Source organism: Alexandromys fortis, unplaced genomic scaffold, assembly GCF_014885135.2.
Source record: "Alexandromys fortis isolate MF-2015 unplaced genomic scaffold, M_Fortis_MF-2015_v1.1 scaffold_33, whole genome shotgun sequence".
Lineage (NCBI taxonomy): Eukaryota > Metazoa > Chordata > Mammalia > Rodentia > Cricetidae > Alexandromys > Alexandromys fortis.
The window spans coordinates 9,238,787-9,253,850 of record NW_026067917.1 but is presented as its reverse complement, the minus strand read 5'-3'; the positions used below and the strand labels follow the sequence as shown (position 1 = coordinate 9,253,850).

Below are 15,064 nucleotides of genomic sequence, written 5' to 3'. Positions count from 1 at the left end.
AAAAAAAAAAAAAAAAAAAGATGGAATTCCTCCCATTCACAGGGGTATTGTGAGAACTGCTTTTTACTCCAAAACAGTATTGTTGCTACAAGACTTGTTCTCTCCGAGGAGGAGAGACACAATGCAAATGCAAATTCACAGCAAAACTGTACCATATGCAGCTCATGCCCAAAGTTGGCCTAAGTCACTTAGCCAAGAAAATGCCCTAAAGTTGGGGAAAAGACACATCCCTGCCGCCTCGTGTGTGTGTGTGTGTGTGTGTGTGTGTATGTGTGTGTGTCCTCTGCGAACCCGCTCTTGAGTGTTTAGGGTTATGTGTGTTTATCGGCATGGGAGCACTGGCCCAAACATAAACACTTTCTTTCCCACAACTTTAACATATACACAATGCTCGGAAATCGTTTCTTTCAGGAGGAGAAGCCAAGAGAGCCACAGGGTAGTAAATGACAGCAAAGCAAAGCACGGTGAGTCCATGCTTGTTCCCTGCTCACGAGGACTGTAAAATGAAAACAAAGACGGCAAGGAATCAATATTTTCAAAACGAATAGCAACTCGCAGCGCCTGAGTATTTGGATTGCTAAGTGCCTCCGCTTCTCTGTGCTGTGTCTGCTGCCTCGCGCGTCGTGAAACCCTTTCGCTGGATGTGCTACATACGATGAGCTTGGGTGTTATTATAAACAGAGAGGAAGGCTGCAATAATGTATTTTGGTTAGAAAGAAGCACTTGAAAGAAATTGGTTTTGCTATACACATGATGTGAGCCAATCAATAGTGGTTTAGTCTGACAAGCACTGTCAATACCCACTGTCACAGTTCAGAAAGTCTTTAACAGATAGTGCTTCGAAGCCCAATCGTTTTTTAACACGTGCTCAAAGTCTTGAAATGCAGTCTACCTGGCAGATACTAATCGCAGGTAACTCTGGAGATTATATTCCAGATTTTTTTTCTTTAATGGAGAAGCGAGGAACGGTTCATTTAAATGCACACATATAAAACACTTATGTACATGTGCATCTATATAAATAAATGTGTGCATAAACATGCAGCAGCCAAGAGTAAGCTCTAATGATAGCAGATAGAGAGCAAGCGCTCAGGAAAGGTTGAAAATGTTAGGTGCTGTGCTGGCTGCAGGATGGGGAGTGGGAGGTTTACACCTGTTCTGCTTCTTGTTGATTATGGATGGGTACAGCCGTAGCGGTATAGGACACTTCCCACAACCTTAAGCGTAGCAACAATTGCTAGCGTAGGCTGAATGCTTAGCATATGCTTGTGATTCTGCTGCATGCTTTGCCTCTATCAGGGCATTTTCCTTGCACATCAGTCTCTGGTGTGGCTATTGTTAGCCGCGTTTAACAAATAAAGGCAGACGTACACAAACGCACATATACAAAATAAAACCTCTTGTGTAGGTTAAATAAGATGCCACGCTAAGTGACAAGTTGAAATATTATAGTTAGCATTCATCAGAGAGCGAAAGAATGGGAAAGAGAAAGGGGCACTCCTGGTTGTTGTTTTTGTTTAAAGAAAGAACATGAGCATTGGGTGGAAACTATAGCTCTTTCGTGCTTTCCCATTAAATACTATTGCTGAAGTCAAATACTCATCCCACAAAGCAACACGCATGACGTAAGGCACGGATCTCTGTGAATGGGCATAGAGAAAAATGAGACGTCCTGGCAAGCGTTTAGAAAAGAGCAGAGAGAGAGGGCTTGCAAAGGTGGATGTGTTCCCTGGCACTGTTGGCTTGGTACGTAAGTATGTCAGTCTTGGGAAAACGATGCATGACATCTGGAGTAGAGCCGAGAAATTGTGATAGGTGGCTAGCTCCTTTTGTCTTAAGGGAGTCCCAATCTTTAGCTAGAGCTTTCCTTTGATACCCAGTGTTGTCTTGCATCATACAGTCACTTGGAGAGTGGCTAGTGAATCTCCTGGGAGTGTGCTGCCCTGTGGCAGCAGACAGCTCCCACTCTCAGACGCCCTCTTCAGTGATTATATTGGCAGTCCCAAGATGGTTCAGCCATCAGCTCCTTTGCTGTCCCTTGAGTTACTCATGTCACTGAAGGCAGTCCACTTCCCTCTCAGGCCTGCAATAATGCACAGCGCCATACTCTCATGTCCACAGTTCTTGGAATGCAGAGGATTCAAATATTATATTGAAAGTACCGAAGAAAGGCAAGGCAGATGGTGACATTTTTATGTCATTGGACACTGATAACATCCTGGAAAATGGAAAGGCAGGACATTGACTTATGACTCAAGTAACCCGGTATTCTGGCTCTGTTGCCCACCTGTTACATGATCTCAGAACCTCAGATTCTTAACATAAAGAATAAGCAATTAACACGTTAGGACCTACCAGACTAAAATATTATAGTAAATAAATAAGGCACACCTTGCTTGCAAAGTTCCTTGGTATATAACAAGTACTCCCAAAACACTGGTCATTATTAGAAACAAATATATTAGGATAACCAGAGTGATTAACCAAAACTGAAACTAAGACTGTTTTAGATGACTAAGTAATTTATCTATATCTACATCTTTATCTAGACCTAAATCTATGTCTATACCTATATCTATCTTTATCTCTATATACATTTATACCTATTATAACCCAGGTATCCCCTATATCTGTATCTCCAGCTACATCCATTCCATTTCTATCTGTATCCTATACCTTTATCAATGCTTATACATATTTCTAAATGTTATGTGTATTTCTCTTATTTTCTTTTGGCTGTGCCTTTGGTGATTGTTACTATATATGTGTACATGCGTGTGGAGTTAGCGATCACTCTCTACCTTTTATTTTTATATATTAAAGTGAAGTCTCTCACTTAACCTCCTTCTCAGCAGTTGGTTTAGACTAGATGATGGATGAACTTCAAAACTCACCTATCTTTCCTAGCACCCAGGGCTACAGTGCTATGAGGTCCAGCTTTTCATGTGGTACTGGACATTAAAACTTTGATTCTAATGCTTTCCTGGCAAGACCTTTACCCACAGAGTCTACTCATCAGCCCTGTATTTTTTTTATAATTCAAATACATACTTAAAATGTTTCTTCTAACTAAATATTATTTTAATTTTTAAGACATTTCTCACTCCACACTCTTCATACATGAGCGTGGTGGTTGTGATGGTAGTGGTGGTGGCGGTGGTGGTGGATGTGTGTGTGTGTGTTTCTATTTTGGCTCAAATTTCATGCTTGACAATTTTTGGATGTAGAATAGCATATTCTTTTCTAAAGATATGTTGTAGCATCCAAAAGACCAGGAATTCTGAGAGTTAATGGAAAATGACACAGTTCTGTCGTTCTGCTCCATACCTGTCAAAATGCATCTCTACACATTTCCTGGAGTGTGGAAGCTTATGCACACTCATTCTAGTGGCTCTCACTGTGAGTGTGCACACTGAGAGAGAGTTTAAATAACCCCTAATTCAACAGTGTGGATTTTAGGGTTTGGCTCAGATTGCCTTTGAAATAATCAAAAACATTCAACGTAATTTATTTTTTTATTCTGCAATGCTCCTTCCTTTTTCACAAAATGTCTAGATGGGAATTTTCTAGAACTCTGCTGTGCCATTTATTACTGTGATTACAACTCCATGGTCCATCATCTTTGGAGACTGACGTTCACATTTTCTGTCGGGCTCTTTTGGCTTAATTGGGCTGTGCCTGTTTTCTATCATGGCAGTGCCCATTTCTGCTTTTAATATACCACCTTTGCTCAAGGAGAACAGGTTCCTACCACACTGTACCTTCTGTCTGGATGGATGACCCCTGCTACCTCTCTCTTTCTCTCGCATAATTGAAATTTTAAAACCAGCTACTGCTTTAGCTCAGGAGCCACTTACTTTATTAACAAATTTATCAAAGTTGTGAGTGGCTCTCAGAAGAGTTTACTGGCACTGTGTCAATTCATGAGGAACCAAGATAAAATACCTGGTCAATAGAAGAATGTTTTAATGAGCTGGCCCCATAGCTTACCCTACTGATGGTCCTGTTTCAGGGAACAACCACATTGTGTTTCTCTCCGTGTCCAATAGTTGGAGGCTATTAAGGTCTACTTTCTCTTCTCCCCTTTTGTTCTTTTGGAAACGGAGTATAAATTTAAACAGCAGTGCAAAGAGTTTTTTTTTTTTTTTGAACTCTCGATAATAAAAAGAAACTTGATAAATCTGTCCTGAAAGAAAGGCTGCATATTGCAACCATGAGTAATTCGCCGACGGTGAACTCATTAGAGGAGGAAGACATGTATACACATATTACTGGGAAAAGTAGCCATGGAATTTACATAGGGATGAATTATAGTAGTCCCCATCTTTTTTAATAACACTGAGATTATAAAAATGGGTTCAGACTTGACTATTTAGCTAGAAAATTTATTTGGAGAGTAAACAATTTCGCTATATGAATTCTCACTTCTCCATAAAAGGGTACAGAGCATAAATATGGACCGCTGAACATATGATGTATGCAAACCCTTCCACTATGAATCAAATCGTCTGTTTCGTATTTTTACAATGTCGAAGTGGGAACGAAGCAGTTAAAACAAAGCGCTGCTGCTAAAATTCCCTGCATTAACTCTGCTAATTATTTCCAGACTTAATCATGATTTGTACTTTGAGTGAGTCACTAAAAGTTTCAATAACTTAGTTTCTCAAACTATATATTAAGAGTTGAAATTATGGCTTCTATTTACATTGAACATATGGAAAAGAAGGAGATAGTAAATGACCCACAGTGTATTAAGCCTAAAACCTTCCCCTTCTGGCCCTCTAGTGTAGGGAGTAACATTTAAAACCTGCATGCTCTAGACCCGCCTGCTGGAAGGGTCATGCTGGAAAGTCTGTCTAGTCCAAGCCCATCATTAGCCCAAGTGTGTATGGCCTGAGAAAAAACATACAAAGGCTGAAACGAAACATAATGAACGTCCTTTTTCTTTTCCATCAATTTTGGGTAAGGTACTGGTAAGAAGGTATCAATACAGAATGACCCCCCAAATACAAGAAAGTTGTGTTGGAAAACCTGAGTTGAAACAACAGCATGCTTGTCGGGACAGTCCTTGGGATGGTTTGAGAAGTACCTCAGAACCTCTGAGGATGAAGAGTCTGGTTTGACCTTATTTTGACATTTCTTTCTGGATCTCTCGCTGCGGACACCATGGGGTGCTAAACTGATTGCACTGACCATTCCTGCCAGCTTTGCCCTGATGTCCTCTTGAATGGAAGGTAAAATGCTGGCAACTCCTGGCTGTTAACAGGACTCTCTAGCCTCACCTGAGGTTGATTCACGCAAAAATGCCTTTCGTAAAATGAAAAGAAGTAGCCCTGAAAGCTGCCCGGTGCTATGTTTCTGAGGAGTAGCAACCCGGCTCTCTTTTAGTGACATTTCTGAAGCCTTAGCTCTCCTAGAATTTCCAAATATAAAAAAATAACAATGAAAACATGTAATTGTGACATGGGAATACTGCGAGAACAGCAGTTTGGCAGGAAAAGGAAATATTTCAAAATAAGTCCCAAGCAAGCAAAGTTCTGGCAGATACACGATCCTGGATTATATTATCCAAACTGTTAGATTCTGGAAGATTTGGGGTTTTCTTTTGTGGTTCCCATACCCTTAATAGAATGGTAGTAGATGACCATCAGCCACACTGTGTGGCCCTTCCCTCCATTACTGTGGGAAAAAAATGCACAAGAGGTACCAGGGAACTCCCCAAAGAATGGCCTGGGTAAAAGGCTTATGTTGAGTTAATGCTTACTGCCACACATAATGCTATTAACGCAAGAGCATCCGAGAAAGCTCGCCATCCTAATACCTTCCCAAGTGCAGGATCCTAGCACCTCTCCGCCTTAGCACCAATTAAATCTCTCAACTGGTTAAGAATCCTGTTTAAAGGTAGTGCTGTTTGCCTCTACATGCTCAGACTTAAATTGCATACTGTAAAAAAAAAAAAAAAGATTCTTGGTCTTTGAAAAAAAATATGCTATTGAGCTTCAAAGAAATTTTTACAATCAGTGGAAAACTAAGAGGAAAATATAAAGGAAATATGTGCGTTATTTCCAGAAACCCCGGAAAGTGTGCACCACCAAGCTAACTTCCATGGAGGTGACAATACATAGAATTAAGGGACATTCCTGTTCTCCTCTGTAAATCAGATTAACTGCTTTAGAATTCAAACCGTATCTCTTACAGCCCTTTTCATTTTCAAATAAAATGTTTAAATGGGAATGGAAAAAAAAACTGCTCATTGGCTTAACATAAATCTTCAAGCTGCAGGAAGTTTCACCCTCAAAAAGTAGTTAAATCTCTGAGGAAAAAGAAAAGGCTGAATTCTATTTTTCATAAATGATGGATTATTGTACCACACTGTGTATTTTCCAGTAAAGTGTCCTTTTATTTGCACTGTGTGATTACAAGTTTCTAAAAGTATGTGTGGGGTCACTGGGTGCTGTGGGAAAATGAAAGGAACACTGTTCTGTGGGATCAGGAGAGAGATCAGAAGCGAGCTGTCCTGATTATCACAAGCATGTGTTTAAACTTTGCTTTTCTTAATTGCTTATGTTGTATTTACTTAAAATGAACAATTTGGCAAGTTCTTCTCCCTTGACAACAGAAAAGCATAAACTGTTTTATAAGTTTGGCTGTTAACATCAGATTTGTAAACCACAATATTCAAAGGCTTTTACTGCCGTTTGCAGGGCCCCGGGATGGACCTGTCTTCATAGCCAGGCGTCTCTTACATTTTTATTTTGTATTTATAGCACTTTCTTTCTAGTTATTTGGTTAATAAAAAGTAGGCCATATATTACAGGCTTCCACTGACTTTAACGTCTTCATAACTCCCCTTAGAACGAAAGGAACGAAGCATTGATGGCAAAGGCCTTGCAATCTGACTCGGCTAAGGATGATTATTTACGGCTCTGGGAAATGGAAGATGACACTCAGGGAGGCCATCATTAGAAGCACCTATGGAGAGTCCGCCTCTGTTCAAAACTGTGTAACCCTACCCATGATGCTGTAAGGCTGGGTGAGAAGGGAAGAACTTAAAACATTTCCCTTACAATCCAATACACCTTGCAGACATTTCTCACATGTGGAGCCAGATGGTGAGATTGAAAACAATATAATGTACATATATATCTCTCTAATTAAGAATACTATCTCTGGAATACCTAGGGGGTTCCAGAAAGATATAACTCACTACATAATTATTTTCATAATGGAACATTTGTAGAGGTGTGTGTGTGTGTGTGTGTGTGTGTGTTGATTTGCAAAGTACTTTTTAGTCACAAATGTTTATGAGCTCTGTAATGGCAGACAAAACCTACACTGCCTGGTCCTATGGTTTTTGGCACCCTGGCATGGGAATTGCAGGGGTTTGAGGCGAGAAAAACAGTGGAAAACAGAATCTCTGGCAACTTGCAAAAACTTAAATTAGTTGTTCCATACAATTACCAGTTCTGTGAAATCGAATAAAATCTCTCCAAGACATGTGTCTTTGAAGGACACTAAGTGTTCTTTAGCCTCACACAGGAATGCAGACCTGGAACTGTTGATTACAGTATAGTATAATAAATATATATATTTAATTATTTATAGTAGTTAATATTGTGGCAAAACTCCATCATTCTCTCCATTTCTGTAGTATTAACTAAGTATTGACTATTCCTATTCATATACCACTGAGGTCCTTTGCAGTGCCTAGGCCAGAATGTAAGCTGTTTTCACGGTGTGCTGATGAAGCTTCTACCACCCAGAAAGGAGGGTTTAATTGTTCCATATTAATGCCCCAATTTGTTTAGGCAATAATTCTTAAGCAGGGACAATCGTGCCTCCCTCCAAGGTACATTGGCTATGTTTAGATGTGGTTTTGATTGTCACGTCTAACGAGGAGGTGCTGCTGGCAACTTGCGGAGATTACGTAAAAACTCCCCTATAGCTACAAGTCATCTGGCCTAAAACACTGATAGCTAAAAGCCATTATTTTCAGGTAAAATTATGTATTATTGTCCTTTTCTATGATAAGTATTGTTCTCATTCTATATAGCACATCGTCTCAGATCCCAACCAATTTTTGAAACTTAATTTAAAAATAAAATGCCATCATTTTCCACAGCTACCAGGTAGGCAGGATGTCCACCTGCTTCTGCTGGGTGCTTCATCTTGACTTCTAGCCTTGCCAACTGAAGTTTGTCCTGCCTGGGGTCCAAGCTGGAGGAAGGAGGAAGGAGGATACAGACATACTCTTCATGTCTGATTACAGATTTTTTTTTTTTTACTGTCTGAACAAGGCAGATTTTAAAAACAGACTACACATTTTTGTCTATAATTGGGTTAAGATAGTAGAGACAGAAATAGAATATATCTTATCTCACAGACATATCAAATTGTCATCAGTAATTAATAATAACAGCCCATGAATATGGCTGGACCATAGGCTCTCCGAAAGCCCAGAGTCTATTATATTTGTTACTTTTGTCATTGAATTCCCCTAACTCAGTATCGAGTGTGATGATCAGCAGACTTTGGTTCAGGACTGAGTGTGACACACGCTTGCCTGAAAATAGAACCAAGATCTGAGGGCAGAGGAGTTAGAGGAATGTGGAAAATTCGGAGGCAAATTTTATAAATTTGAGTAAGAAGTGGCTGCATCCCAGGAAAAGAAATCCCATGAGTTGATATAAAAAAAGAAGAGTAACAAAATCATTTGCTTATGTAAACCTTTCAAAACAATACCTTATGTAGGTAGATCTAGTATGTAATCAATATTACTTGAAATTAGCAGAGCTAATGCGCTCCTCCAATGGCTTATTTTTCTGACTGTAACTTTGTTTTTAGATGCAAGGAAAAGGAATTATCTAGAGAAAGGTTTCTATGTTAAACATAAGGGAAAGGAAATAGAAATGAGCTAGCTAGCCCTCTTCTCTTTGCACGTTGGATACAATAGCACAATGCTTCCGTGCAGACAAATTTTATTCCTCTGCCCTAGCTAGACAGAAGGGTCTTGGTAGCCCTCCACGTGGTCATTCTGTAACTTGCCTTGCGTTTGTTTTTATACAAAGTAATAATCACAATCAAAAATGTACCAAAAAAAAACAAAAAAAACAAAAAACAAAACCCTGCCTCTGTTTTCACTCCTCAGTGTTCCGGCTGCATCACAGCGCTTCTGATACAAGTGATAAGAACCGTGTGAAGAGCAGACTCAAGAAGTTCATCTCCCGAAGACCTTCTCTGAAAACTTTGCAAGAAAAGGGTCTCATTAAAGGTACGGGACAGCGTCGTTTTCGTGGCTTGCTCTGTAATGGAAGAAAATATAGTTGTCCAGAAAAATGACCCTTGAGTAAATAAAGTTGGTGGTATGAGATTATAGAGAAAAGAAATAGCCAGAGTTGGCCTCAAAGGACCTGGCCTCTGTACCCGGAGCAGAGAAGTGTTGTCCTGGGAGATGCCCCACGAGAATGACAGTGTGTTTTCCCATGGGCCTGTACTGCTTACATCTGTTTTTCCAGTGTACTTAGTGTCGGTAGCCCTTTTCACTGTCATATGGGTCCTGATTTCCATAGTGGTATCTGGTCATTGAAACCAGAGTCTTAGGGAATGCTAGGAAAAAAACCAGAGACGCCTAGAGGACGACAGTTCAGCTTGAAGCAAAATAAGGAGATTCCCCCTGCAAATAGATCTCAGGTAGAAAAATAATCCTCAACTATGCTAGCCGTGAGACTGGAAAGACAATTCTGTGCATGACAATAATCGGAATTCAGTGTCTGGATCTACCAATTAACTCTGTTGACAACGTGAAGTGATTTTCCTGAACCTCAGCTTCCCTGTGTGTTACACACACCTAGGGAGGGCATTCGACACACTGCCAAGTCAACCTCATTGGGTAACCTTCAGTCACTTCTACCTTTGGGTTCATCCTTTAGATGGCCCAACTTGAGAAAGATTCAAGTGTAAGTTATCTGTCTACTGAAGAGATAGAGACAATTCATTAGCAACTCACACATGCCAACTTTCCCATAAGCTTAAATGAGTGTGTGTGTGTGTGTGTGTGTGTGTGTGTGTGTGTGTGCAGTGAAATGAACAGCTTCTTGGTTCAGCGGTAGGATCTGGCTCCAATCAGGTGAGCAAACTGGCCTCACCAGCACCCTCTAGAATGGCCTGAGAAGGCAGTCTCGGAGCCAATGCTAATGCTCTTTGACTGATGTCTGCCTGCTTTCCTAACTAGGGCTCCATTGAGGTTTCCCCATAGCTCACCGATGAGTCAGTATTCATTAGCAGAGCTATGGAAAATCTATGTGTAATTCTGATTTGATAAGCTTCCATTGTTGTCTTCAGCGGCATCTTTTTTTCCAAATACAGATCAAGTTATGCAAATGTAGTCACTTCCTGGCTTGTTTCAATTTTATCTATGAACTTTTCTCAAGGCTTTCACTGAGATTTTTTTTCCAGCAAGATAAATGGCATTAAACCAATTTTTAAAAGCATCTGGCTAGTCAAATTCAACACTTCAGCACAATTTTCATAGTTAAGACAGAGTCAGGGGAGAAAGTAAAAATCGAAATTTTAATCAGTTAAGAAATGTTACATAAAAATAAATGATGAATAGTTACACTGTTGATTTCACCAGAAAAAGAAGAAGAAAAGAAAGAAAACCTCTTTCAAGAGGACGAGTATTTAGAAAGAGTGCTAGTGTTCTCTATAAACGAATCGGTGCTGTTTCTAAATGGAGCATTTGCATCACTTTCTTTAAATGACCTTCCAGACCCAGGGTTGATTTGCTAAGGCCCTGAATACTTTCCAGTGTTTGCTCTCTAATGTACTTGTTTTCAAAGGTAGAGAGGGGACTTAGCTCTGGCCTTAGCCAGTCCTCACTGAACCCCACTGAGAGGACAGAAGCCAGTACCTTATAGACTGTGACACTCCGTGTGCTGTCCACAAAGTACACATAGTCACAGTCCTGTAGGCAAAACCTATGCTTTTGAGCCATGGGGCCCTGGTAAGACGTGACTGCAGAGGTTAAAATCTAGATCCAGGAAGTCACTTGATGGGGAGGAATTTTATAATTTTTTTAATATAGCTATTGAGAAAAATACAGCGATACCAAATATAATAAAAATGGCAAGTCACAAGATAACCTCTGAAATTGTCCAAATGGATTTGCATTGCCTAGGGGAGGAAGGGGCCCTTTTCAGATGTATGAGTTTATTACAGTGAGCTGCTCTCTGGACCCACAGTTTGAATCAGCTTTATATATAGATTGTGAGCCAATAGGGGCATTTTAGGGGTGTGGGTGTATTTCTTCATAACTGCAACTCATTTATGGAATTTACTAGCTCTTTAGTTTTATCCAAGTTTCTCTGTTGTAATCTTTCAAACAATAGCATTGATGTTCATACATAAAAATTATTTGGGTTTACAACTTTTGAAAAAGGTAACAATTGTTTGGTGTTTGGGCTTTGGTTGTTTAGGAACAACCAAGGCTTCCTGGTATAAAAACAATAGAGCTGTGTCTTAGAAAATTGTTTTATTCTCTTGCTATGTATAGAACCCAAGTGAAATTAATACCATATGGCTTCTATATTTAATCATTTGTATATGAATCTATTTAAAGATGTAAAGATAACAGAGGAAACTCAGAGTGTGTGTTATTAAGCAATGTTTCTAGCTCCATTCTCACTTTGCTCTTAAGGGGATGCCATGTTGGTTTTATTCACAAGCCTTTAGGAGACGAGCTTCTGTGTGATTGTTGTGTGGATGCAGACTAGTTTGCCAATATCTTTTGCATCTTTAATGTTGATCAGTCTGTCAGTATATTCTGTATCTTTAAGGATGTGGTGTGTTGCTTTATTATTCTTAAAGTTCTTTATAAACTCCATGGGCTGATTAGTCCCACAAGGGATAATGGTAATATTCTTGTTTCCCAAAATTGTTTCACCAGTTAAAATCCATCAGAATTTTTTATTGTGATTTTTCTGTGCAGCTCCCTCTCTGGTTTTGATGTTGTTGTTGTTTTTCTGTCTCTCTACCTTGGCTTTTGGGCTATCAACTACTTTCTCTCCTGTCTTTCTGTTCTGCTCTTCTACCCCCTGCTTTTCTCTCTGGTTATCTTCTAAAGTCATAAGGAAACCTCAGCTAGAAATGTTGACTTATTACGTTCTGATTTTTCTCTAAGTGTTCTGGGTTGTATTTGCTCTCTGGAAACCTCATGATTACTCCTTCTTATTCTAGTCCCTTTTGTTACTTTGAAACAAAAATCATTAACTCATTTAGAAACCACTTTCAATATAGCTACCATTTGGGGGGCTTGTTTGATTGTGTGTTTGTTTTAGAAGTCCTCAAACTTCCATCAACCCAACAAAGGCAAGGTTTTGTATTTGTTTGTTTGGTTTGGTTGCGTGTGTGTGTGTGTGTGTGTGTGTGTGTGTGTGTTGATAGAGATCAAACCTATTGCCTTGTCCATGGTACAAAAGCAATTTATTACTAAGTACTATTTCCCAGAAAATGCCCACATACTGTACCAGTGGTTCAGTTGGATATAAAATTCCACTACTTCTACAAGACAGAATTAAATGCTCCATTCTTATAATTCACCTTTTATACAGTAGGGGTTGCTTTTCTCTCTCTCTCAAATTAAAATGGTTTGGTACTTTGTGTTTAAGTTTTATAAACAAGATCATGTATATAGTTGATAATAGTTGTCTAATTTATTCGGCTTAGCACTTAATCCCAAGGATACTGATTCCTTTCAACTCTAAAATGATCTTCCTTTTGTTTGGGTGTTGACACATTCCTCCCACGTGTGTCCTGTTCCTCTTTTGAGTTCTTGTCTCACTGTTAGATCACCAGAATGAATTGCTTTTCCAATATTAATTTTTCTCCTAGCCTGAAAGAATTCTCAATATTACTCCTCAGTCTTTATAAGAGTATCAATAATTCTTTATCTGGATTTCTTTCTTTTTCTCTGTGCCTTTTGCATACCTCATTCTCTTCCACGTCATGCGAGTAAACTTGGCACTCACTTAGCCATAGTCAGTAAACAGCACTCACACTCAGTATGTTCCTTTTCACTGAGTTAAAACTAGGTATGTGTGTATCCCTTTTCTTTAAGACATAACTTAGAATTTTTTGTTACTTTGGAAGCTTATTTTTTTTATTTTAAACTACTATCTTTCATTATTGGAATCATTCATTTCATTTGAGTCTTTCAGTTTACTTATTTCATTGTATTTTTGACACATCAATTATTTTGCTCAAATGTCTGGCAAATCCCTTAGAAAGGCAAGTACACTGAACACACTGGTTTCAAAAAAAAGTGAGCTGAGAACTTGGTCTTATCCTTCTGATTCTCTTTAGTTTGGAATCTTTTATTTGTCAGTTTGGAATCTTCATTTGTAAGCTGGCATTAACTAGTTTTTCCCAGCTATATTCACTTGATCACGTCAGCTAACCGCAGGGGCATTTTAGTAATTACCCCGTACAGAAGCACAACTAATTGTTTAAAATTTCTGTCAAAGAAGAAAATGTCTTTGAAAAGTCACAGTACTTTTGTAAAAAAAAAAAAAGAAAAAATCATAGTCACCATTCCTACCACAAATACAAGTTCCCCAGTTGTTTATGAATACTAAAATAACTGAGTTAAAGAAAAGTATTTTTGAATAATTTGGTAGAACTTAAAGATGACAGAATAATCTTATTAGCCCACTGTGAATTCCAGAATGAAACCTCTATCTGAGCATCACGGCAAGGTAGTTTGTAGTAGAGTCATGCTCAACTTTGCCACCTCTCTCGGTGAGGCTGAGAATAATTGTGTTTGCATTTATACACTAGGGCGTGGGCCTGGCATTACTTGGGCATGAGACACTCTCACAGCTTCTCCAATATATACTAATGTGCTTAAAAAAATCGTACAAATCTTCTTTTCTTCAAATTTCTTTATGGCTCACAATTGAACTGTGATCCTTACATGTGAGCTTTGTCATGATTTAATATTAGCCAAAATTAATAGCCAACCTTAAGCTTCTTTATCTTGGCCTACAAGCTTCCTGGTTCCTTTGCATTAATAGATCCTGGGCAGTTCCTGTTATTTAAAGGCTCTTAGGAGTAAATGTATGGTTAACAGAGTACCACATAGCTAGCTTTTGTTCAGTAATAAAATTTGGGTCACCATGAGAAATGGAGAAATGGTGGAAACCATGCACCTGGGTAGCCTACGTCTTTTAACAGCCTGTTAGCCTGGGAGGAAATTATCAGGTCTTATGGGATATTAAAAACATATCAACTTTGGGACAATGAAAGAAAATGAGATCCAGAAAGGGAAATTCCTAGTTAGGGAAGAGAAAAATGATGAGCCAGTTTAACAAATTGGTTTGCTTGTGGTTCAAGGATTTATTTTCTCATGGGGGGAGACTTTTCTTACAGATATTAGTCAGAATGTAATATTTTTGGAGAATATAAGATGTATGTATGTATAATCTTCCCTCCAGATCCATGAGCTTGCCCTACATAAATGGGCTTGACCAAAAATGGATTGAAAATGTTAGAGAAAAGTGGCATTTGCTTTGTAGTTAATGATTTCCAAGTCCCATGCTCAGACAGAACACACTCATCCTGTATCTGGAATTTTGACACATACTCTTTATGGTTAATAGACTTCTAGTACCAATTAGAATAGTGTATTTGAATCTTACATCTGGAAGACTATCAGGTTTCTGTGAAATGAGAGTAGAGAGGCTAAAGAGATGACTCAGTGGTTAAGATCACTGGTTATTCTTATGGGAGACTTTAAGTTTAATCTCAAGCACCCACTTGAGGTCTTACATCCACCTGTAACTGCTGTTCTAGGTAATCTGACCACCTTGTGGTCTCTGACGGAACTGCACCCCTGTGATGCACAGACATACATGTAAGCACAACACCCATACACATAAAATAAAAATAAATAAAATTTAAAAATAAAATAAGTTGAAGATGAGGACCAAAAAAAGGGAAGCAGTTGTAAGTTATGTTGTGCTTGGCTTCATCCTGTGAATGTATACCATGTTTTAAGCATACACACTGT

The 15,064-nt window shown here is 38.9% G+C and overlaps 1 protein-coding gene across 1 annotated transcript in view; it reads left to right on the top strand.

The window, feature by feature from the left end:
• Window positions 1-15,064, top strand: part of Arhgap15 (Rho GTPase activating protein 15) — a 591,259-nt gene that overhangs the window by 341,054 nt on the left and 235,141 nt on the right. Inside the window, exon 9 of the mRNA XM_050140010.1 lies at window positions 9,149-9,271. Coding sequence (XP_049995967.1) covers window positions 9,149-9,271 — 123 coding nt within the window. The remainder of the gene's footprint in view (window positions 1-9,148; window positions 9,272-15,064) is intronic.